Here is a 26,326-nt window from a genome sequence, read left to right on the forward strand (position 1 = left end):
GAAACTTTATTTGAAATAACTCAATTTTTTTATTTTTTATAAAAGACACGTAGTGCCATTTGTACTTTGTCAATTGAAACCATTGAGTGTATAAGAGAACTGGACTGACAGTGACTCATGTCACCCATAGACTTCCTATTTCCAACCAAGTCAATTCAGTTGCCATTTAACCCTGATACTGACGTTGGTGGTTGGTCGGAGTTGGTCTGAGTCAACGTTTCTATGACAACCACTCTCGCCAATCAGGAGTGAGCTTCTTGGAAGTCCGCACCCCTACCACTTGAAAGCAGGCACTGGAGAATATGTCGATCAAATGATTTAGACGTCTGGTTACATATTAACGTGAATGAAAAAAAAAGAAGGAAGAAGAGAAAGAATGATTATTCTGACCAATAGAATGACTGAGTAAAAGCAGTTTATTTTTCTACATAATGATTATGTAGTTTATAGCCAAAAAAAAAAAAGGGTTGTTTTCTAGGACTATAGTTTCTGCAGACGGCAGTAGTTTTTACTGATAATGCGAAGCAACCCCTTCCCCTTCCGAATGCTTAGAGTTCTCCGTTTACGCACTCTCCTGCTAGGTTACAGCCCCTCACACCCCCAAACTAACATAACCTGTGTAACAAAAATGGCGAGCAATATCGGCCCTATCCAGCCGTACAATTTTGAGCCAGATGCCAGCTCGGACAAACAGAAGCACATGGAAGAAAGGGGCGGGGCTGGGATGTTCTGGCCCGCCCACTGTATTTTCTATGTAACAAATACACTCTTAAAAATGGTCTTTTATCGTCTGCTCTTGATTTATAGCAATTTTGGATAAAGAAATACTTAGAAATGTAATTTTAACCCTAATTCTTTTTATCAAATGTTCTCTATTATCGAAAAAATCCACAAGAACATCTTAAAAAAAACCCAAAAAAAAACAATTTGTATCTACTGAGTGTTTAGCTTTGAACTACAAACATCCTTTGAGAATACAAAGTGACTAAAAACGTATTGTCACCCAGCAACTGTGGAAATGCCAATGTTTTCTTAAGACTAATTACAGATTGTTCCAACTTGAAGTAACAATTGATCTTTGTCCTCAGCGCAAACACTTTCACTTCACAACTTTCCAAAATCTAAAAATATGACACGTTTAAAATATGAGATGTATGCAAGCCAATGAAATTCATACATTAAATAGGAAGGGAAATAACAAATTTGAACACAAAAGCGATACATTTAACTTCAAATCACTGCATGAAAATAAAACTGGGCCGAACAGGAACTATTCTAGAAATCGAGCAGTCGGAACAGCCTAGGATGAGGTGTTCCTGGAAAGACGTGGCTTAAAAAAAACCTGAACTAGAATCTTAAGTGTTCCCCACCGCACCCCTAAAACCGCTTCCCCTTATATATGAAAAGAAGGCAGTGGCATCTGTAAATTTAGCAAGCAGCTGTATTATTGCCAGTAAAAGCGGCATCCCCCTGGCTCCCCCATTCCTTCCCTCTATCCATTACCTCGCCCGACCTTCCCGCTGCTCATATATACTGCGTGTACCTTCTTAAGCCGCTCTCCAACGCCATCCCCAGCCAAGCCCGAGGCTCGGAGCATCCGGAATCCGTCTATGTCAAGTCGCACGTGTGGATGATGTGTGCCTAATCACTGTAACATTTTAAAGCACCAATGATAAAGGAAAATCATTAAACGGTAAAAAAAAAACAACAACTCTAGTTTTCAAAGTTGAAGGACAAAAGAAAAAAGCCTTTAGGAGACCTGATTTCTTCAGACCTGTATGATAATTGTTACAATGTTCCTATGGCAACCCCCCCCCCCCCTCCCTTCCCGCTTTCACTTAACAATCCCACAGATGCCTAATTGTTTCCCTAATGATGCTGAGCCTAATGGGACTGTTTATGCTATTTATTTGATAGAACCGGGCCAGTAATTAGACTGAACCTCACTTCATTAAACATCAGGGGGAGGGGGGGTGCAGGATTGGGGGAGGGTTAAGACTATAGTTTGAAAATGCCTATATACACACAGGTTGGGATAAAAGCAGCTATATTATAGCCCTAGGGATGTCTGCCATCAGTGGCGTTCGGATTCCTCCAGACAAACGTTGCATTGCGAGTCTTAGCTTCTTTGTTTTGCGGTGTGACCGCGTTTACCCAGAATGCAAATGGTAAAACAGGCACCTGATGACCTTGAAGGGAATTTTTCGGCTTTTAAGATTTGAATAAAAGGTTAATGGAGGGGATTGAAGAAGCAAATTTGGATGATTATTGCTCTTCTTAATAGACTTCAATTGGTGAAAATTAGTTAAGTACTTTAAATTATTATCTAATAGCTGGGATCGACATGATAGGCCCATACATATTTCAGATAATTAAAGGAATATTTCCAAACAGACCTGATCTAATACATACTATCATAATTTGAAACGGTGGAAAATATTTCAATATTCTCTCGTTGTGTCTAATATATAGGGATAGAATCGAATATCTCATTTATTTATATAGCACCTTTACCAGAAAAAAAGTCACAAATTGCTTTGCAAAAGGAAAACAAAATCACATCAAAACAAAGACATAATAATAAAAAAACTAAACACAGTAAAAGGAAGTAAAGCAAGAATTTAAATTAATTGAAAACTCTCCTATATAAAAACGTCTTTACCTGAGATTTAAAACACTCAACAGAGTCAATCTGACACAACGCAAATGGGAGGGAGTTCCAAAAGCCAGACATCTCCTTGCGTCACGTCGTAACCCTTGTGCTATCCTAGGCACTTTAACATTGGGAGTTGGGTCATCTAGACCCACTAGACAGTGCACTGAACCTTTTTTCTTCAATGATTTGTGATTTTCACTGGTGTCCATGGATTGCATGAAATCGTTCCACCTTTATCCACCTTTGTCATGGTAGGGAGAACTCGTCAAAGTAAGGGTGGGGTCATCTAAGATAGCACAAGGGTTAAAGCGGATTTTTGGAACGCTTGAAAGAATTTGGTTGGAAGACCTCAAGGATCAGGGCGAAGAGTACGGGATTAAAAGGTCAGATATATACATCGGCGCTTGACGGTGCAAGGCTCTAAAAAGTAGAATTTTCAAATCAATTCCAGATTTGACATGCAACCAATGTAAAGCAGACAACAGAGGAGTGATGTGTGTCCGTTTACTGAATTCCGTTAAAAGCCTTGCTGCAGAGTTTTGGACAAGCTGAGAACTGTGTAGGGACCGTTTGTTAAAACAGGGAAGAAAGGGAGTTGCAGTAATCTAAACAAGAAGAAATAAAAGCGTGGATAATGGTTTCCAGGTCAGATCGAGACAAAATACTTTTTTTGACCAATTGCATTTACCAATCTTCGCAGATAATTTATTAACGGCAAAATTCTAGACAACAATTCCAAATTTTTTAAAATATGACTCTATAAAGTTCATTGGCGCAACTACTAATTTTTCTGGTGCTTCAGGACTTTTATTTGTTGCTCCTGCAGTTAATTGAAAAAAAAAATCAATGAAAGATTTTCATGATGAAGATGAAGTCTAGGTCATCGTAACCCTTTTTAAAAATGTTATTGTTTGCTACAAGGAGATCTGGAAATCCCAACAACTATGTCAAATTCTTGGATGTACGTGTAGAAGAATCCTGGAAATATAAAGTTTAGCCAACTTTCAGCAAAAGGTCTTGTAACAACTGACTTATGCGCTAGTCACAAATCATGTGCATGCAGTATTTCCACACAGTCACTAAGGAACCCTTGCCCGCAACTCACTAATGACTGGAGTGGATATAAGGGTACCAACATCCCTTTGTTGTAAGTATGTTAAAGTTAAAGTCCCATTAGTTGTCACGCACCTAGCATTTGACCCATCTCCTGGGGTGGACCCATCCCGCACTCTGGAACCATTTGGTGGTTTTAACATCCCAATCCAACTAAATCCAATGCTGAGTATCAAACAGGGAGGCCTCATTGTTTGAGTCTTTGGTATGAATCGGCCTGTATTTGAACCCATGATCTTCCACTCTCTGGGCAGACACTCTACCATAAGGCCACTGAGCTGTGACCCTTACAAATACTTCATGAAATACTGTATTTACCACACAAAGGACAATTGTGCATTTCATTCTGATGAAGGTACGGGTCAACCCCTAAATGACGGAATGTGCATTACCAGAAGCCTGAACCAGCCGAAGCAAAGCAGAGGGCATTATCCTGCTTATACCATGGTCCCTCACGAAGGAAATATGTATTCAATCCATTTTTAGTACTTCATTATTGCTATTTTTCACAAAAAGCGGACAATTTGAAATGTGGCGCGACACGTTATGGCAACAGCTACAGATCTTGACATGTGATATATATGGTGATCGTCACGATAGGTTGGAGAGAAAGTTCACCTCTTACCGCTTGTTTTTATCCAGATGATGAAGCAAATATTTGTTTCAAAAAATCAAAGTCTAAATTCTGCAATACCTCCTTGCATCCTATTTCCTCCTTAGATTCTTTTCTATCTTTCCAAAGAGGTTAAAGGAAATTATGACAATCTATGGTTTTTGTTTTGTTTTGTTTTGTTAAAAACATGTTAATAATTGAAATACAAACTGGTGTATAGGCAAGCACAGTGATATAAAACATTTGGGCTATGTGACTGGAACTCCTTTTTTAGGTGAACATTATCACTGTCCATTGTCACTTTTTTATCCACACCCTACAGCCAGTCAGAATCGAGTATTCACCTGGACCATGGTATAATATGATTTGATGTGCTTTACATTTTTATTTTGTTTGCTAGGATAGGAAAAGAACCAATGCTAGAGGACAAAACCAGCTGTGTTTTGTTTCATCGAGCTGTTGGAGAAAATTCAAAATCGACAAACATTAATGAGTCTGAGACTTGATTTGAAATCATCTCAACACTCCCTGAAAAATCACACATTTGTAGTATCTGCATTGGGCATTAGTAACTTATTTGTACCAATTTGTCTATATATGCTGATCCACATGGACTCACATTAAACAAGACCATCTGCTAACAATCACACTAAACTTGTCTTGTTCATCTTGGGGGTTCAAGCCAGCTTTATATTTATTTTGTAAAGAGCTAATCAAGCATTTCCTATGCTGACAGAAGAAAAGTGAAGAAAGCCCAAACCTCATTTCTGTCCGTTTCCACCATTCAACTTTTGAGTTATCATGCTGCCCTTATTTCAAGAAAACGTTTGTAGAAAATCCTTTTTGGCAAGAAACTGTTATTGCCATTACCCATCGTGTTTGAATGTACTGTAGAGACCGTTTCTTTTTGATCATCTAAGGTTTCACAATACTTATCAGTATTTACATGTCTAAATATCCTATCTTAGTCCAAGTTTGGAAGATTGGTTTTTCTCCTGTTTTCGTGTTTTCCAACAATTTTGATACGAGTCACAGTCAAGATAAGGTTTTGAGAGTGTAGCCAAAAAGTCCCCAACAGATCCAAAGAAAGAATGGTTATTATTAACACGCAGTTAAAATGTGGTAGATTTACCTTAAGGAAGGACAGGTTGCGGTTCCGATCGATGCTTGTAATCTCCAAATTGCCCATGACGACTTCGCAGTTCTCGTAGAGCTTCCTCAGGGTGCGGTACTGCTGGTCCAGATCTGAGAGGGTGCTCAACTTGTTGTCAGTACCAGGGCAAACTGCAGACAGGTGGAAAGAAACAAGGAAATATTTTTGGAGAATGCATACATTCATGGCCGCAAAATTTGTTGCTATCTTGTCAGACAATGAATAGGTGAAAGGAGGAGACATTTCTCTTGCCACTTTAAGGGTCGGGACTTGGGTTGGGACAAGTGGGTTTAGCAGGGCGCACATCATTTCTCTGAGGTGGTGACCTACAGTTTGGGTCTGCTTTCTGGCACAAGATTTAATCAGAGATATTCAAATTGCATTGGTTGACCTTTATAAAAGGGCTTCACTTGGAGACTTACTCGGTTGTCCAGATCACAGGACTTTAAAGATATTATTGCAAATACACTCAGCGCTGATGATGGTTTGGAAGGCCGAACAACTGGAAAATGCTATGTTTTTTTTTCCACTTTTGGTCATTGGAACAAAAATAAAACAGCAATAATAGAAGCAAATACACCTACACTACTAGATTTGTGCTGAAAGTCAATGCAATTTGAATTTAATGGATATCAGCTCTAAAGTAAGGTTGTAGAGGTCAAACTATCTAAGGTAGTAAAGTGAGGTTAAAAAGAACATGTACTACTAACAGCCTACATGCTTTGTAGGAACGAATGAAAGTAAATTGGTTGATAGATGCAGAGCATACAAGTAATCCAGTGACCCACCACTGTGATTAATTCCTCACATTTTCACCCATTAGGCCTGCTTTCTATCCTTGCCAATCTTTCCTCCAGTCAGCCAGTCCCCTCAGCTTTTGCCCTGCAACCATCTGCTCCCTTCAGCTGGCTCACCACCATGGCAGGGGGCTCTATGCCCTGGTGTGTGTGGTGGGCACAGGAATGGTGTTTGGCTCATTGTAATTCAACTGGTCATTAAAGTTTGTCATCAGTTCAACTTTAAATTGGTTTTACTTTGAATGTGGCATGTCATTCTCTTCCTGTTTCAGCAGCTGTTAGTTGTTTTTGCTTGTTAAAGGGGCGTAAGGGACACGGTTATAACATCAAACTTTTTTTGATTTTTTTGTTCATGAACACAGGTTTTTGAATGCAATTTTAGCCTATGGTATTTATACTGGGCTGACACTAACTGATACTAAAGCATGTACTCACAGTTGGAAGAGGCTTGGTGCGAAACGTCAAATTTCGCAAAGTGGTGTCACATAATTCCGGCCGGGCACAAATCGCATTTATTAATTTTTCCTTCATGGTCGATTTTCAAACAGTTGGCACTTCCGTATTTTGAAAAGGACGCTACCCATACCTCACTACCAAATCCAAGTCACTGATTAGTGAAAGTCCAACTGGATTAACTCCCGTTCAATTGCCACACATTTTGTACATAGAGTCCGCAAATGGACTTCACTAGGGATGGCTGAACGCAAGAATTTTGAACAAAGAAGCCTAAACCACACATATGCGCAAGTGTACATAAACTATTAATTGGAACTGGTCCCACAGATGCACATTTCCAAACCCTCAGCGTTAAAATTTTGGAAGTCACCATAATGCAAATTCCTTGGCTAAAGTAATTCTTTTTCATCACCGTTTTTTGTTGATCGCCATCATTGATAGCTCCGTTGTTTGAGTACAGAATTGGCATATAGGAAATCATGGTGCACAATGAGCTTCATCCAGTGTTTGTAAATGGACAAGATCCTTTGCGCTACTGCCTAACTATGTTTGGGGGTCCAAGTCTGGGTCTAAGTACCCAGTCAGAAATCTCTGCCAAACCACCTGTGCGAATCATTGAAAGCTAATTTCCTAAAGGGATATGCCGAAAGGTAAATAACATTGGTTATCAACACCATGTCCATGGTTCAGGCTACAAAAGTACGGATTGACCCTATCACACATGTAGTACCCCTACTCTACCTAGGGTCAATAACAACACAGTACAGTACAGAAAGACCTACGTCTGGTGATAAGAAGATGACAATGGTATCACAACCCTTGTGCTATCTTAGATGACCCCACCCTTACATTGACGTGTTCTCCCTACCATGACAAAGGTGGATGAAGGTGGAAAGATTTCATGAAATCCATGGACACCAGTGAGGTTTTACAAATCATTGAAGAAAAAAGGTTCAGAGCACTGTCTAGTGGGTTCAGATGACCCAACTCCCAATGTTAAAGTGCCTAGGATAGCACAAGGGTTAAAAGTTCGGTTACAACCTTTGAACAGTTTAGAAATCATTGATGATTGAATCATGATGATGATGATGAATTAAGGATTTTTTTTTTGATGATTCAGGTCTGTGAAATCAATACATGGCGAGTTTGTCTCTCTACTAAATCACGTTCCGGTCCCCTGCCAGTTAGTCCAAGTCTACAATTTAAAGCTGTTTCTCAAACTGACGTACTATAACAAACGCCCTACAGAGAAGATTAAATACATCAAAAATATCAAATATAATATAATATATATTGGTTAAATAAAGCAAGAGCTCTATACTGCGCTCTGTGGAGTCGCCAACACTACAGTATAAGTTGTTGCCTAGATAAATGGTTCGTAATTAAGGCTGCTAAAACCTTTGAGTCTTTTATAGGTCAGATTTCACAGTCACAAAACCAATTTCAAATGTTTTAGTAAAAGAAATTACGAAGGACTATTGGATGGTCGAACTTGCCCTCGTGTCGAACAACATTGAGAGCTAATAAACTCTAATATTGCTTTATGGATCGTCGACTCTGCAAAGACAAGAAGGCTTGCTTTCCCGTGCAATCCTCAACGCTGCCGTGAGTGCAGCTTGAACAGGACAGTAAGTTGGCCAGGGGGGGACCTGAGCTATGGTGATAAATGATATCTGCTGACCTCATGTGCACACACAAATACACCCAGACGAGTAATTAGATGAAATGATTTAGGAGAATACAAGCTGGAAGGAAGTAAGAATGTGGATGTGAAATTGCTCTGATCATAAAAGCGTGAGTTTTCCATTTCTGTGTGTATATGTGTGTGTGTGTGTGTGTGTGTTAGAGGATGAAAGGCTAGCCGACTTTTCTGTAATAATCTGTTATTGAAAACTTCTAGCAGGTCTGTGCGCGCCGGTATGTGTGAGGCGATAAAAGATCAGAGGGGAGAGGTGAAAAGTGAGAGTAGAGAAGCTCTCAGAAGCCAATATCGGGCCACTAACGCACACACAGATTGAGCGTGAGAAAGCAAGGTAGACCCAAGCGAAGAAATAGAAATGGAAAAAGAAAAAAGAAAAAACGAGACAGAGAAAGAAAAAGGAACACAATCTCGCATCTGTGATAGTGGTAAAGACGTCCTGGAGCATTAGCATTCATATCGACACACTCTACTGTAAATGCTCTTTTCTCTGAGCTCATTTCGAAAGTGTCCAGATCCATCTGCTCTACCTCTTTCTTTCAATTCTCCTAATTTCTTTTTTTTTCTTCTTCTGCCTATAGCCATCCATTTCTCCCTCTTTGCAGTTTCTATATAGCTCCTGCCATTCTTCTTTCACTCACTATCAGCTGAGGACAATGTAAGTATTGAGCTGTGGCCTTTTTTCTACAGTAATACATAGGTGATACGGGGCCAGGTCCACTGGGAAGCACAGTTGTGTGCATCAGCCAGTGTGTGTTTGTGTGTGTGCAGTAGGGGATCTCTCTGCAGTTTTTTTTTAGAGACAGAACAGATGAAGCAGAACAGGTAACGGATGGTTCAATGCTAAGACTTTTACTCACTTTTGAGGCTTTGAACTTCATAGGTTTGCTTTAAATAGAATAATACATTTAAACCCGTTAGGACATGTTCAGGAAAATATTTTTATAGCAGTCTTGTCGCATTTAGTTTGTCAACACAAAAAAAGAAATTATGTCTAATCCCTGGTTACATAGCAAGTTGTAATCCTAAATTAAATTGGATTTAATTTAGGAGTTGAAGCTAAAGCTGAGGGCGTACTACGGAAAGTAAAGGTACCCCTTACATAAATGAATTTAAGGACAGCATTCCCTCCAACTCGTAGGAAGCAACAATCATTAGAAAATGTTGGATAACAGATTAAATCATAGATTAAAGTGCAACTATATGGCAATTTGTAATCCCTCGTGTTGCATTGATTGCAAGGCCATCAAAAGGGAATCGCCCCAATTGCTGCAAAATGTGATGACATCATCTGAGATTGGATTTCTTGAAAACATACATGCAGAAATTAGGAAATATATAAACGTTGCGTATCTTGCTCTAGAGTAGAGATCCCAAAATCCAGGCCTCGAGGGCTGGTGTCCTGTTGGTTTTACAGAAACCCTGTCTTATTAGCTGTTGATTACCTGGATCAGGTGTATTTAGCCAATAAGGAGCTTCAATGGCAGGTTGGTTGGAAAATATGTAGGACAACGGGCCTCGAGGCCTGGATTTGGGCACCCCTGCTCTAGAGAATCAAATTTCCCTCAGTTTTTCCTGCTTCCACTTCCTCGTCTGCCTCAACACGCATGTGTTTGAAAGCACTTTCTTACTCTTGCTGACAACTGTATAATCTGTGAAATATGAAATCAATCATTTTTTGTTGGTTTTTCAAAACCTGAACACCAATGAATCTTATTGGGGCAACAAGGGGTTAAGTGCCTTGCCCAGGGACACCGATTTTTAAAGTTTCTTGAGCTAGAGCAGCCATATTTCTACTCAAGGTATCAGTCACTTTTTCTGAGGTTTATGCAGGTATTATCCTTCTAATAAATGGTTAATGTGAGCTTTTCAAGGTAAAAGGTTTTTGAGAGGTCACGGTTGCAGTCAAGAGACGATTTTTTTGGGAGCCAACCTTTTCCTTGTGAGGAGGAACTATGACAACATGGAGTCATTCCTCACATGAACGCCCCAGCTCCTTGAGCGGTAAAGATAACCACATGTGGTGTCTTAAAGGACTGAAGCTTCCGCAGTGTCGGGAAGGGGGCGAGAAAGAAAGAAAAATGAGCAAAAGTGACAGGAAGGACATCAGTAAGGAGTCACAGGATAATAAAACGCAAGCTGCTGTTAACAAAGACCGTTTTTTTTTTTAAATGAGTTTTGACTAATTTCAAGTAGCAAGGAGCAGATATTCATTTGTAAACCTTATGTACCTCCTAAATTTTCTTAGAAATAATTGACATACACACAATTTCACTTGTTCTGTTTTTGTTTATGTCGTTTTCTTTTCCGCATTATCTTTGTACTATTCCTTTGTTTCCGTGCTAATCCCTCAGACTAAAAAGAAGATAGATAGATAGATAGATAGATAGATAGATAGATAGATAGATAGATAGATAGATAGATAGATAGATAGATAGATAGATAGATAGATAGATAGATAGATAGATAGATAGATAGATAGATAGATAGATAGATAGATAGATAGATAGATGCCTGCGACAGACTGGCGACCTGATGCCCCCTGCCTTCGCCCACAAGGGTTGGGATAGGCTCCGGCAGGCCCATAAACCCGAAAGGGACTAAATTGGTTTAGAAGGTGATGTAAGCATATACTAACATATGAAAATATAAATACAGATGATGTTTATACAGTTATACACCATGTGTATCCAATGATGACTGGTTTTCTGATTCCTGGTTCTGGCTCATTGCATTACACAGAAAACTACATAAACATAAATTAAAAAGAGAAAAAAATGATTGGAATTGGTTTACATTTCTTTAACAGCTTGCATCGATGAGACAGTGTTTATGAAACTCATTGCCATTTGTTTCCTGGATTTATAGTTAACATCTGTGAGAGACTGGCAATTAAAAAATAGTAATGGAAATATTTAACAAAAATGTAGAAAAGCTATATTCCCTGACGTTGCCCCTCTTTGTATTTGTTGAGGACAGGCTCCAGCATCTTTGTCGTGCATGTTTTGCTCGAAGTTCACAAAAAACAGGTCATTTTATTTTCCTCTCTCTTTTCCCCCCACAAATTGTTCTTGTAATGTGTAATTGTTGTCTTTTTGAATTAGTTGACCAATGGTCTTTTTAATTGTTTTGTAACAAGTTAATAATAATCAAATTTGTTCTTTCCATTTTACTGCATTGGCACACTTTGACCAAATATCAACAAAAATGATAAGTCATCTTCATTAAAATAATTATTTTGGCACCGTCGGCACCGTGTTCACACCAAATGCAATTAGCATGGCAGATTCGCTTCCTCCACCTGTTTTGATGTGTGGCAAATATCCTGCATGGAAGACACGGATAGTGTTGATAGATCAGATTTTTGACTTTATTTTTCAAGAGCTCTACAAATCATCTGTAAGTTCGTCTCCATGTTTGTGAAATCGTACTCTCCAGGTACGCTGAGGTTCACTATCTACTGCAGGAGCCTTCAGCGGTCCTTCTGTCTCTCTTTGACCCAGTTTGTCAACTTGCTATCTGAGGAGGAAAAAAATAAAAAACGAAAATAAAAGCCCTTTTTATTATTATTTTAATTCAAATAAAAAAATGTTGCCTATAGTTCAGGAGCAAAACAATCAAATTCCCGTCCACGTTGGTTTTGGACTGCTTACCTCATCAACACCTCACGAGACACCGCTGATTTAAGGATTGTTTGCCGCATTTTTAAATTCACGTTTCTATTGATACTGGGTAAAACAACATTCCAAAGGCTTCGTTCATGATAGGAGCTGAGAAACGTCTTTAGCTAAAGAAGCAACGTTTCTTGAAATACACTATTTGTGTTAGAAAATGTAGATGATGAAACTTTGGAAAACATGGATTTAAATGCTGGATAAGGCAAAAGTCTGTGTGTTTGAGTGGGTAGCAAGGCAGCAGCAGGGGTTTTGTGGACTGTCGGAGGCATAACTAAACCGGAGCACATTCCAGAGCCCCATTTGTTAAAAAAAAACAAAAAAAAACGCAAGAGAAATATCTCAAGTGTCCGTCTGAAAACAGCATCTATGATGCAAAAAAGTCTTGAGTAATCGCTTGCAACAGCTCAAGGGCAGAGCATCCACATGCCTTGAGTCTTGTAGCCACTTCTATAAAATCCCTCCAAGCGGGCCATTTCTCCACGCTGACGCAAAACTGGAGACACTGGAGTAATATGTTGTCTCCTAAATCTCACCGTGGACACACAAAGATGCAACGTTTTGCATCTTCCGGTGTTTCAGGGGGAAACGAGATCACATGAGTGACAGAGTGTGATACAAATGTTGAGTAATGAAGGAGAACCTTTGTCAAAGAACACCATTTATGCTTAGCCCTTGTGCTATCCAAGGCACTTTAACATTGGGAGTTGGGTCATCTAGACCCACTAGACAGTGCGTTGAACCTTTTTTCTTCAATGATTAGTGATCTTCACTGGTGTCCATGGATTACATGAAATCTTTCCACCTTTATCCACCTTTGTCATGGTGACACATAAGTGTAACACATCAGTTTAAGGATGGGGTCATCTGGAACCCACAATATAGGACAAGGGTTAAACAACTTCATATATGATGATTAATCAAAGTATTTTGATTGTAATGTTAAAAGGGAAAGTGTAAATATAGGATTTAACTCTTCTTTTGCTTTCACAATCCCTTCTGTAGCTTTAGGCCTTATGTCGGGTACACTGGTATCTGGCTGTCGGTTCATATACATCATCTGCGTTGTGTACCTGGTCCATACCCTCCGCCTTGGCTTTCGGAGGAGTGGTTTGTTCTGCACCCCGTGTCAAAAACATAGCAACCAGGCTCCATGCCTGTCCTTGTAAAATACATGTTTTAAGTGTCATAAATGACGTCATGTTTTCGAACTTTCAAAAATTAACCTTTCATCGTCCGTAGTGTAAATGGACGTCGGTGTTATATGCAGTGAAAATGTCCATTAACGTATGGGCACGTCACCTTCAATATAAAATAAAATGTTATGTTTTATTTTGAAAGTACAACTGACTTTTCTTCAAACCAAGACCTGTTTTTGCTACAAAATTGATGGTTTGATGCACTGGAAATAGAACTTCTCCATGAACCTTGCGTTGTGTTGTGAAAGGTCTGACGTCAGACGCAAACATGGTGGAAGGGATGTAAACATACCAATTGATTAAGAAGCATTCCATTTTTTTTGTGTCAACACAACAGAGAGACACTTTAGACCAGTGTTTTTCAAACTTTTTGAGCCAAGGCACTCTTTAACCTTGACAAAAATCCCTCGGCACACCAGCAACCAAAAATTAAAAATAGAAAACGAGTAACGAGATAATTGTGGCAGAAAAAGCTTGAAGTTGCTGCTGTTTTTCTAAAAGATGTAATAAAAGTTAAGTTAGAAGATTTAAAAACGGTTTGATGCGTGTTAGTTGTGGTTTCAAGACGTTAAACAACAAAGATTCATTGTGCGCTGAGACGCTGTCACTTTAATCCAGTGCATCATGGGAGATGTAGTGCAAACAGCTGCCGAACACAGACAGACTTGCTTCTCTGAGCTTCGTTATTTTGTTCACATGTTCCACGGTCTGATGCCGGATCTCGCGGAAAGCTATACTGCTAAAGACGAGCTTTAGCTGATATTTTTGTTGGAACTAAGCGACTTTATATGCAGAATCAGAACAAGGAAGTTAAGACTTTAACCACTTCTGATTGTCAGACTGATGACATGTGATTAAGCCTCCAAAAATGATTGGTGGAGACAGTTAAGGGGGCGAGACTTTTCCAAAATGGTTTTGATACAATCAAATAAACGCAAAGAAAAAAGTATTTTACAATCTTTCATATTCCTAACTACTCAGGGTTTTATCAGAGCCTTTTTTGGATGAACAAAGAGCAGAACATCCTGGAGATGGTAAATGTTTTTAGATCAGTTCATGATGGCAATTTCCCACGGCACGCTAGTGTGCCACGGTACATTGGTTGAAACACTGCTGTAGACGACCAGTGTAAATCAGCCTTTGGTCACAACTGCACTTACAGTTGGATACTGACTGTTTGTAGGGGCAAAAAATGGGCAAACCTGAATGAGGCACGCAGGTGATTCGCACAAAATGTCAAGGTCGTAGACCTGTTCTGTGAGCCTATTGAAGGACAATGTTCATGCCCGATGTTTTTAAGGCACCGTGCAATAAACAGGTTCTAGTGAACACTTGAACAATTAGGGCTAACAATAAGGGCTTTAATTTGTTATTTTGATTTTATACATAACTTTAAAACAACTACTGTTCAAGTTTTAGCAAAATGAAAAAAATAATAAAGGTGTCTCAGGTATAAAACATTAACAACAATAAAATCTGTTTTTAGGTTAATTTTTTCTGCCACCGATTCTAAATATTTTACATTTTTCCTTTAATATGACATAAAATTAAATGTCTATAAAGAAAGGCAACTTTTTTTTCACTGGATTGAGTACCCATTTCTCATTACAAAAGGTGTTTAAAAAACAAACAATTATTGTCATTATCGGCAAACATGTCAACAAATATTGATTCAACCCGTCCTTTATGCTTTCCATTCTTTCATGACAACCCTTCAGCAATCCCAGCTGAACCAGTTTATACTTGACTTGTAATAAAAGGACTAAAGGCAAATTAATCACACTATGAGAGGAAAGTTAAGTCACTCACGGATCGTTAAAAATAACCCCTACGGCGTCTTCAAGTAATAGGAGGTTCAGTTCCACCTCTGCTGTGGATGAATGAGCGGACCAGTTTATGACACAAAAGGGCTTGTATCGCCATGTCTGATGGTAGAGTTCAAATCAGAACAAGACAATTGTTTTCTAATATATGTCAATAATTAATTATAAGGATAATTTGTGGTAAATATAACTGGATTTCTCTTATTAAAACAAAATACAATACTGCCAAAACTGATTGGGAAATAGCGTACCCAACAGATTAGGATTATCTTTAGAGATCAAAGGAGTCAAAAATAATTACTGAAATGTAATTAATATGTATATTTGTCAAATATGCCTGCCATAAATCAGCTACAATTGTTGATAGATGCAAAGGAACTTGTCTCTGTGTCTTGTCTCTGTGTCCAAGGGTGGAATAATTACGCCAGATCAATAGTAATAATAAAATAATGGATTCAGTGCTTTTCCAAAGCACATCAACGTAAATGGTAAATGGCGTATACTTATATAGCGTTTTTCTACCTTCTTCGAAGGCCCAAAGCGCTTTACAGGCACAGACCCAGTCACACACACATTCACACACTGGTGCAGGCTCCGCTGCCGAACACTGGCGCCAACCTTCCACCAGAGGCAAGGAGGGGTTCAGTGTCTTGGCCAAGGACACTTCAGCACATGGGCAGGCAAGGCGGGAATAGAACCCGCAAGAGAATGTGCACTGTCCCTATTAAATAAAGCTTAAATAAAAATAAAAAAATAAAAAAAAAGATTACGATTGGAGATCGACCGCCCTATCACTGCACGATGGCCGCCCTTTATGGACATAATGGACATAATCTCCATTATTCATTCACTCCTCGTTCATTCTTGGTGATGCTAAGATACTGATGTAGCCACAGCTGCCCTGGGACAGGCTGACAAAGGCGTGGCTGCCAGTTCACGCCTACAGCCGCTCTGACCATCACCGGGACATTCATACGCATTCACACACCAGAGGAGTTACACTGGAGGCAGGGAGGATGAAGTGTCTTGCCCTAGGACACAACAACAGTTGGCTGGGGATCGAACCACCAATCCTTCAATCATTGGATGACCGGCTCAAGCACCTAAGCCACTGTCGCCCAAGAGCATGTGTTATTTTGGTGTCGCCAGCGACAACTACGGAGTTAAAGGGTTAATACCGGGATACTCTGGTGGATCCAGTTTAAAAAGGCATTTTTTGGGGGTCTGCTTTAACACCACATTTTCAAGATCAAACTGTGCAATAGCAAGGACCGCTGCCTGATATAAAGCATTGTGTTTACTAAGATATTTTCAAACATAATCTGATTCTATACTTTGTTATTGTGCCATCTTCTTTTATTTAATTTCAAACTTTTCATCTGCATTCACATAGTCATTGAACCACGCAAAGATTCACTTGCAAGTGATTCAAAAAGGCAGGAAAAAACGTTCAGGTGAGCTTACACTTACACAATGAGCTGTCAAAGCAACCCTTCAAATATGCCCCTCAGAAAAAAGTCAACCTTTTTTACCCCATTGGCAGATTGTCATTAAATAACCAAAATCGAAAAAGAAAATTTGCGAATGGGGTAAGAATAATGATCTTATCACAAATTCTAATTCTAAGATATATTTTCTTAAACTAAGCTTATTAAGCCTTTAAAAAATGTTCTTGATTCGATTATTTTTCTTGCAAGTCAGAAAATTAGACAATTCTTTCTTAAAACAAGGGTCTATTTACTTTCATGAGATTTAGTGGATTAGACAAAAAAATACAGATCCCGCAAAAACTGTATGATGTAAGTGTAAAACTCAGATGCTAACTTTTTAGGGAGGACAAATGTCTATAGTGATGGAAGGATCTAATACAAAATACTTAAAATCTGATGATTAATGGCTGATTTAGCCAAATGTAATCCAAGTCCTGAATTTAACTTCTAAATGGCATCCAGCTTTTGTTAATGTGCACTTGTGAAACGATAATATAAAAAGAAACAGGATTATCTTAACTATAATTATATTTTGCAACAGCAAAAAAGGGGAATTTCTTTCACATAATTGATTACCATGCATCTCGCATCAGTACAACACAAAATTAACATTTTCTCTCCATTTGTCTATGCAATCTTGATTAAAGATCTCATTTTCTAAGCTGCCAACAATGCACAAGGAACTACTTTTCACTTTAAAAAGCAATTTCTCCCTTCAAGAAACAATTTTTAGGGACATGAGATTGTGATTAAAACAAGCAAAACCAATAGTTGGAGAGACTATTGGTTAACTCAAAAAATTCTAAAAAATCAAATATTTTTTGGTCAATTTTCAGACAATCTGAGTTACAATTCTGCCAAAGAATGGCTGCCATCAAATCCCCAAGTGACACCCCCATACACACCTGACACGTCCAACATCCCACATGTCTGGACCACATCAGTGGTGGCCGCTTATTAAAAGACCAAGCAGTCTTCATCCCACTCATTCCCGTCGCTACTATCATCCTCTTTCTTCTCCTTTGCTCAGAAACCTCACAGATCTGAGGTGATGCTGACAAGGCATCCAGACAGCTTATAGACTAAGCCCCGACATAAGCTTACTCTAAATGAAATGAGAAGTTTCATCAAAAATGAGTCTGTAAAAAAGAAGAAAAAAAAATAGAAATTGTTGGTGGTTTTCTCGCAAGGATTAGATTACCTTGGAATTTCTGCACACAGAAAGCTTTCATTGGTTACAATATTGAAAGAACTGTCAGAGGCAAAATAATTCATTTAAAAGAGGAAACTGACCCTTTTTTATATTGGCTCTGTGGGGAAATTGACTGAATATCTCAAACCAGGCATGCCAACACAACAACGCTACTTTTTAAAAAACCAGCTCCTAAAACATCTACCTATATATATATAAAAAAAAAAAACCGCCCCTCTCACCCTCTGCGGGTGGTTTCTCTTCCAAGCTCGGGTCCTCTACCAGAGGCCTGGGAGCTTGAGGGTCCTGTTCCTAGCACTGCGCTCTTCTGTACTGAGAGGTCTGAGGTCTTTCCAGTTATCTGTTGTAGCCACTCCTCCAGCTTCGGGGTTACTGCCCCGAGTGCTCCAATTACCACAGGCACCACTGTCACCTTCACTTTCCATGCTTTCTCCAGTTCTTCTCTGAGTCCCTGTTATTTCTCCAGTTTCTCATGTTCCTTCTTCCTGATGTTCCCATCGCTTGGCACTGCCACATCCACCACAACGGCTTTTCTCTGTTCTTTATCCACCACTACAATGTCTGGTTGGTTCGCCGTTACCATCCTATCAGTCTGGATCTGGAAGTCCCACAGGATCTTTGCCTTTATATATATATATATGTGAATGTGGCAGTGCCAGATTATGGAAACATCAGGAAACCACCTGCAAAAGGGTGAGAGGACATTTTCTAATCTATCTATCTATCTATCTATCTATCTATCTATCTATCTATCTATCTATCTATCTATCTATCTATCTATCTATCTATCTATCTATCTATCTATCTATCTATCTATCTATCTATCTATCTATCTATCTATCTATCTATCTATCTATCTATCTATCTATCTATCTATCTATCTATCATCCATCCGAGTATATATACACTGTCTGACCAATTTAGTAATAGGTACACCTGTCCAACTGCTCAGTAACCCACATTTCTAATCAGTCAATCACAGATCAGCAATTCAATGCATTTAGGCATGTAGACATGGTTAAGAAGATCTGCTCCATTTCAAATGGAACATCAGAATGGGGAAGAAAGATGACTGAAGTGACTTTGACCGTGGCATGGTTGCTGGTGACAGACGGGCTGGTCTGAGTATTTCACAAACTGCGGTTCTACTGGGATTTGAATGTTACAGAGCTACAGTTATGTAGCTCTGTGACCCAGAACAAGTTTCCTCACGGACTACAATAAAGTTTACCTTTCCTTATCTTAATCAATGAACTTTTTTATACTTTTGCTATGTAATTTTTTTTTATATTATTCTTATTATTTTTTCTCTCTTATGTTTACAATGCTGTCATTTGCTACGGTGTGGGATCAATAACGTTATTCTGATTCTGATTAATTATTTGTATCTATCGAGGATCAAATTAATGTTGCTTTTACTAATTTGAAACTATTATATATTGTATCTGTGTTTCTCCATGCATCTGCTTCATTTTGTTGAATCAAATAAAAATGTCTGCAAGAGTTTGCCATGACCAACAATTCCTTCACAAGTCTCAAATCCATTCATACACAGACATGAAAACTGAAGCTCCTCCATCAAACGGGTAATCATTTCCCAGCAGGTGCGGGGAAACAAACAGCATGGACCGATACAGGTGCAGGGTGAGCGTTCGTGAGAAGGAGGGAGTCATTTGTGTAACAGATGTGTGCGAAAATGTGTGTGCGTCAGACAGAGGTTTAATGACTCGTCCCAGCCAATTTTCAGCTAGTGGCTTCTCTTTGTGGGGAAATGAAGTTTGTAGTTAATGTAGCACAGAAGGACTGGCTACAATCTGCACACATGCACAAATCATGATTTGTGCAAGGGAGTGTGTGCGTGCTTGTCAGTTCCAATGAGTTGGCTCCAAGTAGAATATTAGTAGAAACCATATGGAAGAAATCATTATGGGGGGGGAGAAGGTTCGACTACATTTACGCTGCGAGGCCTCCATGTTGCAAAACCAAAGTGATGGGAGGTTGCACCTTTAGAGCAAACATGCAGGTACATTTGTATGTTGTCATACTTTTGTTTGTATCAACTCCAAACACGAACCCGAATTTATCCTGGTTTGATAATTCACTACAAAGTGCAAGTTTGTATGATTTTTTGAAAACAAATACAAGGAAACAATAGAAGAATAACAACTTTGTGTTTACACAATACATTTTATACGTATACCCAAGATTTAGCTCCAGTGTTTACATTCTTTCAACTACCATAACTCTTCAACTGTTGATGTAATCATCTAATTCCAGCAGATTCAACTCATCAACCCTTGAGAGTGGCTCCTACACCATCACCCTGCCAGTCTGTCAGCTTATCTCCTGTGGTATTGAGCCTGTACTGATGGCCGTGTCACAGAACCTGTATGAACATTTTACGCATATTGCAAGAATGAAAATTTTGGCATACGTGAATCTAAATGGAAAGAGTAAGAAAGTTGTGATCTGTACATGAATTTTTCACAGATGCATCGTAAATAAACCATGTTAAAACCATGGAAGAAGAATGAATAAAACAAACAAAACACGTAAATCAACTAGGATTATTGCAATATATATAAGAAATTCATTAGTGATTCATGCATTAATTAGAGTTATAGAGGCACAGATCTACAACACCAGACAAGATCCAAAATGTAGACTGTGCAAAGAGGCGCCTCAAAACAATCCAGCCCATAACTGCAGGGTTAGATGCTGGCAGGTGAAGCAAACATGAAGCGCCACAATCAAGTGGCTGGAATAATATACAGGAACATGTGTGCAGAATATGAACTGGAAACCCCAAGGTCAAAATGGGAAACACCTCTGAAAGTGGTAGAGAATGAAAGGGCAAAGATCCTGTGGGACTTTAGATCCAGACAGACCAGATGTTAATGGCGAACCAACCAGACATTGTAGTGGTGGATAAAGAACAGAGGAAAGCCGTTGTGGTGGATGTGGCAGTACCAAGCGATGGGAACATCAGGCAGAAGGAACATGAGAAACTGGAGAAATACCAGGGACTCAGAGAAAAACTGGAGAAAGCCTGGAAAGTGAAAGTGACAGTGGTGCCTGTGGTAATTGGGGCACTTGGGGCAGTTACCCCCAAGCTGGAGGAGTGGCTACAACAGATACCTGGAAAGACTTCAGACCTCTCAGTCCAGAAGAGCGCAGTGCTAGGAACAGCTAAGATACTGTGCAGGACCCTCAAGCTCCCAGGCCTCTGGTAGAGGACCAGAGCTTGGAGGAGAAACCACCCGCGGAGGGTGAGAGGGGCGTGTATAGATATTATTTAATGGAATAAAATGTGAGGAGGTTACTGAATAATTAAAAAGGAATCGGTAAGACAGACCTTGATTGAGAGCAGAGAAAAACACGTACAAAAAGAGGAAAACCTGGACGGTATAGGGGAAAAAACCTACAAAACAAAAATCAACAAAACAAACATTTTCCCAACAGGGTGTAGAATGAATAAAAAAGGGGAAAAAATGACAGCAGCGGAATGAGACGGTGCGACAACAGGAGGAGGAGCTGTGTCCGGTGACCAAGTACAGATAGATGAATGACATTTTAGATTCTCTCAGCAATAAAGTGTCTCCCCAGACGCAGGCTGTCTGAGTTTAGATAGAGGCTGTCACACTGAAGGGCTCATTTGCCTTTCAGTTGCTCATTACATCCAACCTAAACTTATTTCCTCTCCTGGGAGGCCTGTTTACTTCCACTCTCCGTGGTGCGCTGACTGTTGCTGTGAGCGTCTGTTTACACGAGCATCTAAATACAAGCAGGGCATGTTGTGTTCCTTTTTTTTTGTTTGTGTCCTTTAAAGATGGTACTTAATTTTGGTATCCTTTTGAATTCTTAGGAATTTGCCTGTAAGGGTTTTGGAAACAGACTACTAACGTTCCAGAGTTTATTTGCTAACAATCTTTTAATTTTAGCATCTCCCTTTTTGCATTTGGTGTGTTTTAGACATAGCTAATACTATATTGTAATTATATTATTATTAAGCCAACATATTTTATTTTATTTGTATTTTATAATTTATATTTTGTTTAATGCTACAGCTAGCATGAAGACAACATCTCCTTGCTAACAAGAAAGTGCTGACCTTATTTGACAATCGCTTGTATTAGCTAATGACTTAAACATCGAAATGTTTAAAAGGAAAGAAAACGCTACTTTGTAAAAAGAATTCCCATAATGCTTTGCTATAAAATCATGCAGCATTAGCCAATTACCCATTTACTAAAACGTGACTGGTTTGCTAAAAGCTAGGTTTGGGTAGGACTACATTAGATTAGCTTTAAAATTAAGTATCAAAATGCGAAAAAGCAAATTGTGTCCCACTCTCATTTGAATTGTGAATGTTAACAAAAATAGAATGTGGTAGTTGTGATAACAAATAGCTAACGCTCATCTAATTTATATTTGTGGTATATACCCAAATTGACACACATAGACTCCACCTAGCCCAGTAATCATACTTTCACTTTGCTGCCATCTGGTAAGCGCTACCGTAACCTGATGGCAAAGCCCGAGAGACTCAGGAGGAGCTTCTACCCCCAGGCCATCAGGCTCTTAAACTCTAAACGTGTGTCTTAATTATCTAAGTCTACAGTTTACATTCATGCACATTATTTTGCGTTCTATATTTAATTTTACAATACACATTTTTTCTTATTTCATCTTTACATAGCTTTACTTGTGTATATTATGTATATTTTAATCTGTGCTGTTTTCCTTAATTATTTGCACTGTCCACGGAGCGGACCTGGCGTACATTTCACTACTGGTTGTATTTGCTAAATATAACTTTGTATGTGACAAATAAAAATCTTGATTCTTGATTTGGTAAAACAAACTAACCAAAACATTAATCAATCAATAACTCAATTAATCAATCAACTGATCGTTCGGCTGGTCAATCAATTAAATAAACTTACTAACTAAATAAAAGATTCTATCAACTCAATAAAATAATCCAATCAACTCAATAAATGAATCAATCGAATCACCTCTGTCAATTAACCCAATTAATTTATTCGTCAATGTATTCTTTTTTTTAGGTTATCAAAAAATGTGTCTCAAGCATGCAGCTCCCAGTAAGCAGCTGTTCTAAGTCAACTATTAGTTTACCTTACAAAGCTATAAGTATAAAGAAATTCAAACAAAAATGTTAAATTTGATGTAAAACAAAGCATACCTTTAAATCAAAATATACTGAAGTTAAAGTTTGGTAGCAAAAAAATTACATTTATAAATACTATTTTTTGCCTTTCTTTGCTCTTGATTATAGATATCAGTTACTGAAACCAAATTTAATGCAGAAATTGCAACTGCATCAAACAGCCTTTGAGCGAATTCTTGTTTGTAAAATAAAAGATAGGTAAAAAAAATTGTGCAATAAGAGAAATATTTCATGATTTTGTCATGGTCACAGAGCTCATTCTTTTGTGTTACTATCATTTCTCAGATTTCGAATTACTCCAGAAAGTCTGGTCGGTAATCGGATATCACCTCCCCGATATCCACCCGTCTTTGAAATCATGTCTCTCTACAAGAAAACACCCCACAATTCCTATTCACTGCCTGCCGTTTTGTCTTTAATTTCACACCCCCAGTGCTATTAATCTTTGCCCCAATCAATAATTATTCGCTGGCATGCAGGCGTTGAAGGATGTAAATAGCAGAAATCTGACATTCGCAGGATATAAAACATCAAGCTTTCGATATAATCAACAGTGCTGCCGGTGCTATTCCTCAAACAATCCATAGCCTTATTAAAAAGAGGCCAATAATTTAGCCCTTTGTGCCTGCCAAGGGAGAGTTCATGACAACAGTGTGTGATGAGTCAGGAGTTATAGTTATGACAGGGTGAGCTGGGATGGCAGGTCCTGATACGGAGAAAGAACCAGGTCATCTGTGGTAACGCAGTGTCATTTTCCTTTGTGCTTTGGTGTTACACTTAGCAACCGCACAGCATGACAAGGATTGTGTCTGAATTCCCTCACTACTTAGTGCACTACAAAGCCATTTTATAGCTGTCCAAGTCTATATATGAGCGCTAAAGGACAGTGAGAAGTCAAGTAAAGTCAAGCCAAGTCAATTGTTTTATTGTTGAAATAGTTGACATGTCCATATAAAGTTATATTTATTTCATTAGCAGCTAAAGGAAGCAATCATTTTTCAAAGATAGGATTTTCATTGGTTGAGTAAAAGCTTATTAGAATGTAGCCACAATTGAACAGAATTAAAAGCATGTTGAACTGAATGCTGAATGCCAGTAATTTTAGATTTAGTGACAGTATCATCAGCATAGAGTTGAATCTAGCTGTCAATGCATTTTGTTGGAAGGTCATTAATAAAAGATTGAAAATAAAAGGGGACCAAGTGAGGAACCTTGTGGAACGGGTTTGTCTATGCTTAGAAAATTGGAATAGCTGCCTTTAAAAAACACATATTGCTGACGATGATGAAGGTATGAGTTGAACCAAAGGAGAGAGGATCTATCAAGGCCAATAGAATGTGGTAACAGATAACAGATAGTGATCTACCATGTCCAAAGCTTTGGTAAGGTCGATAAATAAGGCACTAGTTAAAGTGTCACTTTCAAAACCAGAGAAAATATCATTGATAAATTTTAACAAGTCTGAAGTAGTAGAGAAATGGTTTCTAAAACCAGATTGGAATGGAGATGAAATATTATTAATTGCTACGTATTCCAAAAGTTGATTGAGGATAATTTTTTCACATACTTTGACAATACTGTTAATGATCGAGATTGGTCTATAGTTGCTCATTTCATTGGGATTCCCTCCTTTGTGAAGAGGTATAACTTTTACACATTTCCAAGCCCCGGGAACTTCAGACGTAATAAAAACAATTTCTAAACTTCAAACTGAGAAACTTGTGATTTTAGGCAAAACACTAGTTAAATTTTTACTATTTTTAACTTGTTTTTATTAAACTGTGTCCTTTGATGGTTAAAAAAAATGGTAAATCATCACGTAACAGCTGATAAATTGCTTTATTTTTACACTTTCATCCAAAATGTAGCTAAAAAGTATCATAAATCCTGTAATGGAGTGCAGAGCATGACAACATATATTCTCAAAAATTCTGTTTAACAGGCTTTTAGCTGCTGAGAGAGAGGTTCAGAAACTGCAGGGGCTTTGACAGAATGATAGAATGTGACACCTTCTGGAAGGAGGAAAGGTTTGCAGCAGAAGCTAAGGGGAGCAGGTACCATGTGACGCTAAAGCCTTAAGGCTAACTTTAGCAAGCTAATGTTGACAAAAATTAAAACAGACTGTCAAAAAAAAATTTCCTCACCACCACCTCATGTTTTTTCTAAAAAAAAATAATAAAAACATTTCTCTCCAAGCATGTTTTTTTCTTTCGCCTCAACAGTGAATCCAAGTTTTGTTTAAACTGAGCAATTCCTTAGTCTTAAGTACAGGCGGCATAAAAAAGCCAATGATCACAAAAGTTAACAAACAAAAGACTGAAAGGTGTGAAAAAAAGAAAGATATTTGCATTTGGGCAAATTCATATACAAAATCAGATGCAAAAAAATAAAAATAAAATGGAGATGTGTTACTTTTTTCTGTGTCCATCACCAATCAGCCACCCAGTTGTCAGATGCTCAGCTGTGGTCAATAAAAGCTATATGTAAATAATTATCACAATGGTTTATGCTTGACGCCAACTGGGGAATGGTTATGGCTCATTGGGTGGTAATGAACTAACAGGTTTGTTTTTTTCCAAAAAAAAAAAAGTGAAGGCAGGGAAGGGTATATTTTTAAAAATAAAAGAAAAGAAGATATAAAAAAGAGCATTGCTTATCTAAAAGCTGTTAGTTCCAGAGAAGGTACCTGTATATCAGTGGCCGCAAATCAAATTCAAATCAAACTTTTCGAACTAATGTGACACAAAATGCTGTACATGAAACATTTTACAAATTTAAAACTAAAAGCAATACAGAAGAACAATACACTACATGAATATATGTGTGTACACATATATATATATATACTATAAAACAGAGCCCCTCCCCTCTACACACACTCACACACCTGCAATATTCAGTACCAGGTGTTTATCTGAGTCCCGCTGGTTGAATCTTGTCCTGGAGCGATTTTAGTCTGATGGAATTGGACCGTTCAAAATGAACCAAAATTGGCTTTGAATTGTATTTTCAACCACAAATTATGATATGAATTCAATCGTGATCCTCCTTTTTGCCTTGAAACACTGCTAGAATAAAAATGATAAATACTGAAGGGTAAAAAAATCTCCAAATAAAATCCCTTTGCTTCTTATGTTTGGTGTGTATTTGTTTTCATGGCCAACCCCTGAGTGTCCTTGGTAAATTTGCGCTCTAAATCAAGCGAGCCACATTGCCTTTATCGTTTTTTCCTCTGTAGAGGAACAGCAA

General features: G+C 38.4%; 1 protein-coding gene across 8 annotated transcripts in view; it reads right to left on the reverse strand.

Annotated features, from left to right (window-relative positions):
* si:ch73-383l1.1 (receptor tyrosine-protein kinase erbB-4) overlaps window positions 1–26,326 on the reverse strand; it is a 350,557-nt gene that overhangs the window by 164,644 nt on the left and 159,587 nt on the right. For all 8 annotated transcript variants that reach the window (XM_078933265.1, XM_023964991.2, XM_023964982.2 and 5 more), the window contains exon 2: window positions 5,515–5,666. In XM_078933265.1, the coding sequence (XP_078789391.1) occupies window positions 5,515–5,666 (152 nt within the window). The remainder of the gene's footprint in view (window positions 1–5,514; window positions 5,667–26,326) is intronic.

The sequence above is a fragment of the Oryzias latipes genome, chromosome 2 (assembly GCF_053564925.1).
Source record: "Oryzias latipes strain Hd-rR chromosome 2, Olatipes_Hd-rR_3.1".
In the NCBI taxonomy this organism is placed as follows: Eukaryota; Metazoa; Chordata; class Actinopteri; order Beloniformes; family Adrianichthyidae; genus Oryzias; species Oryzias latipes.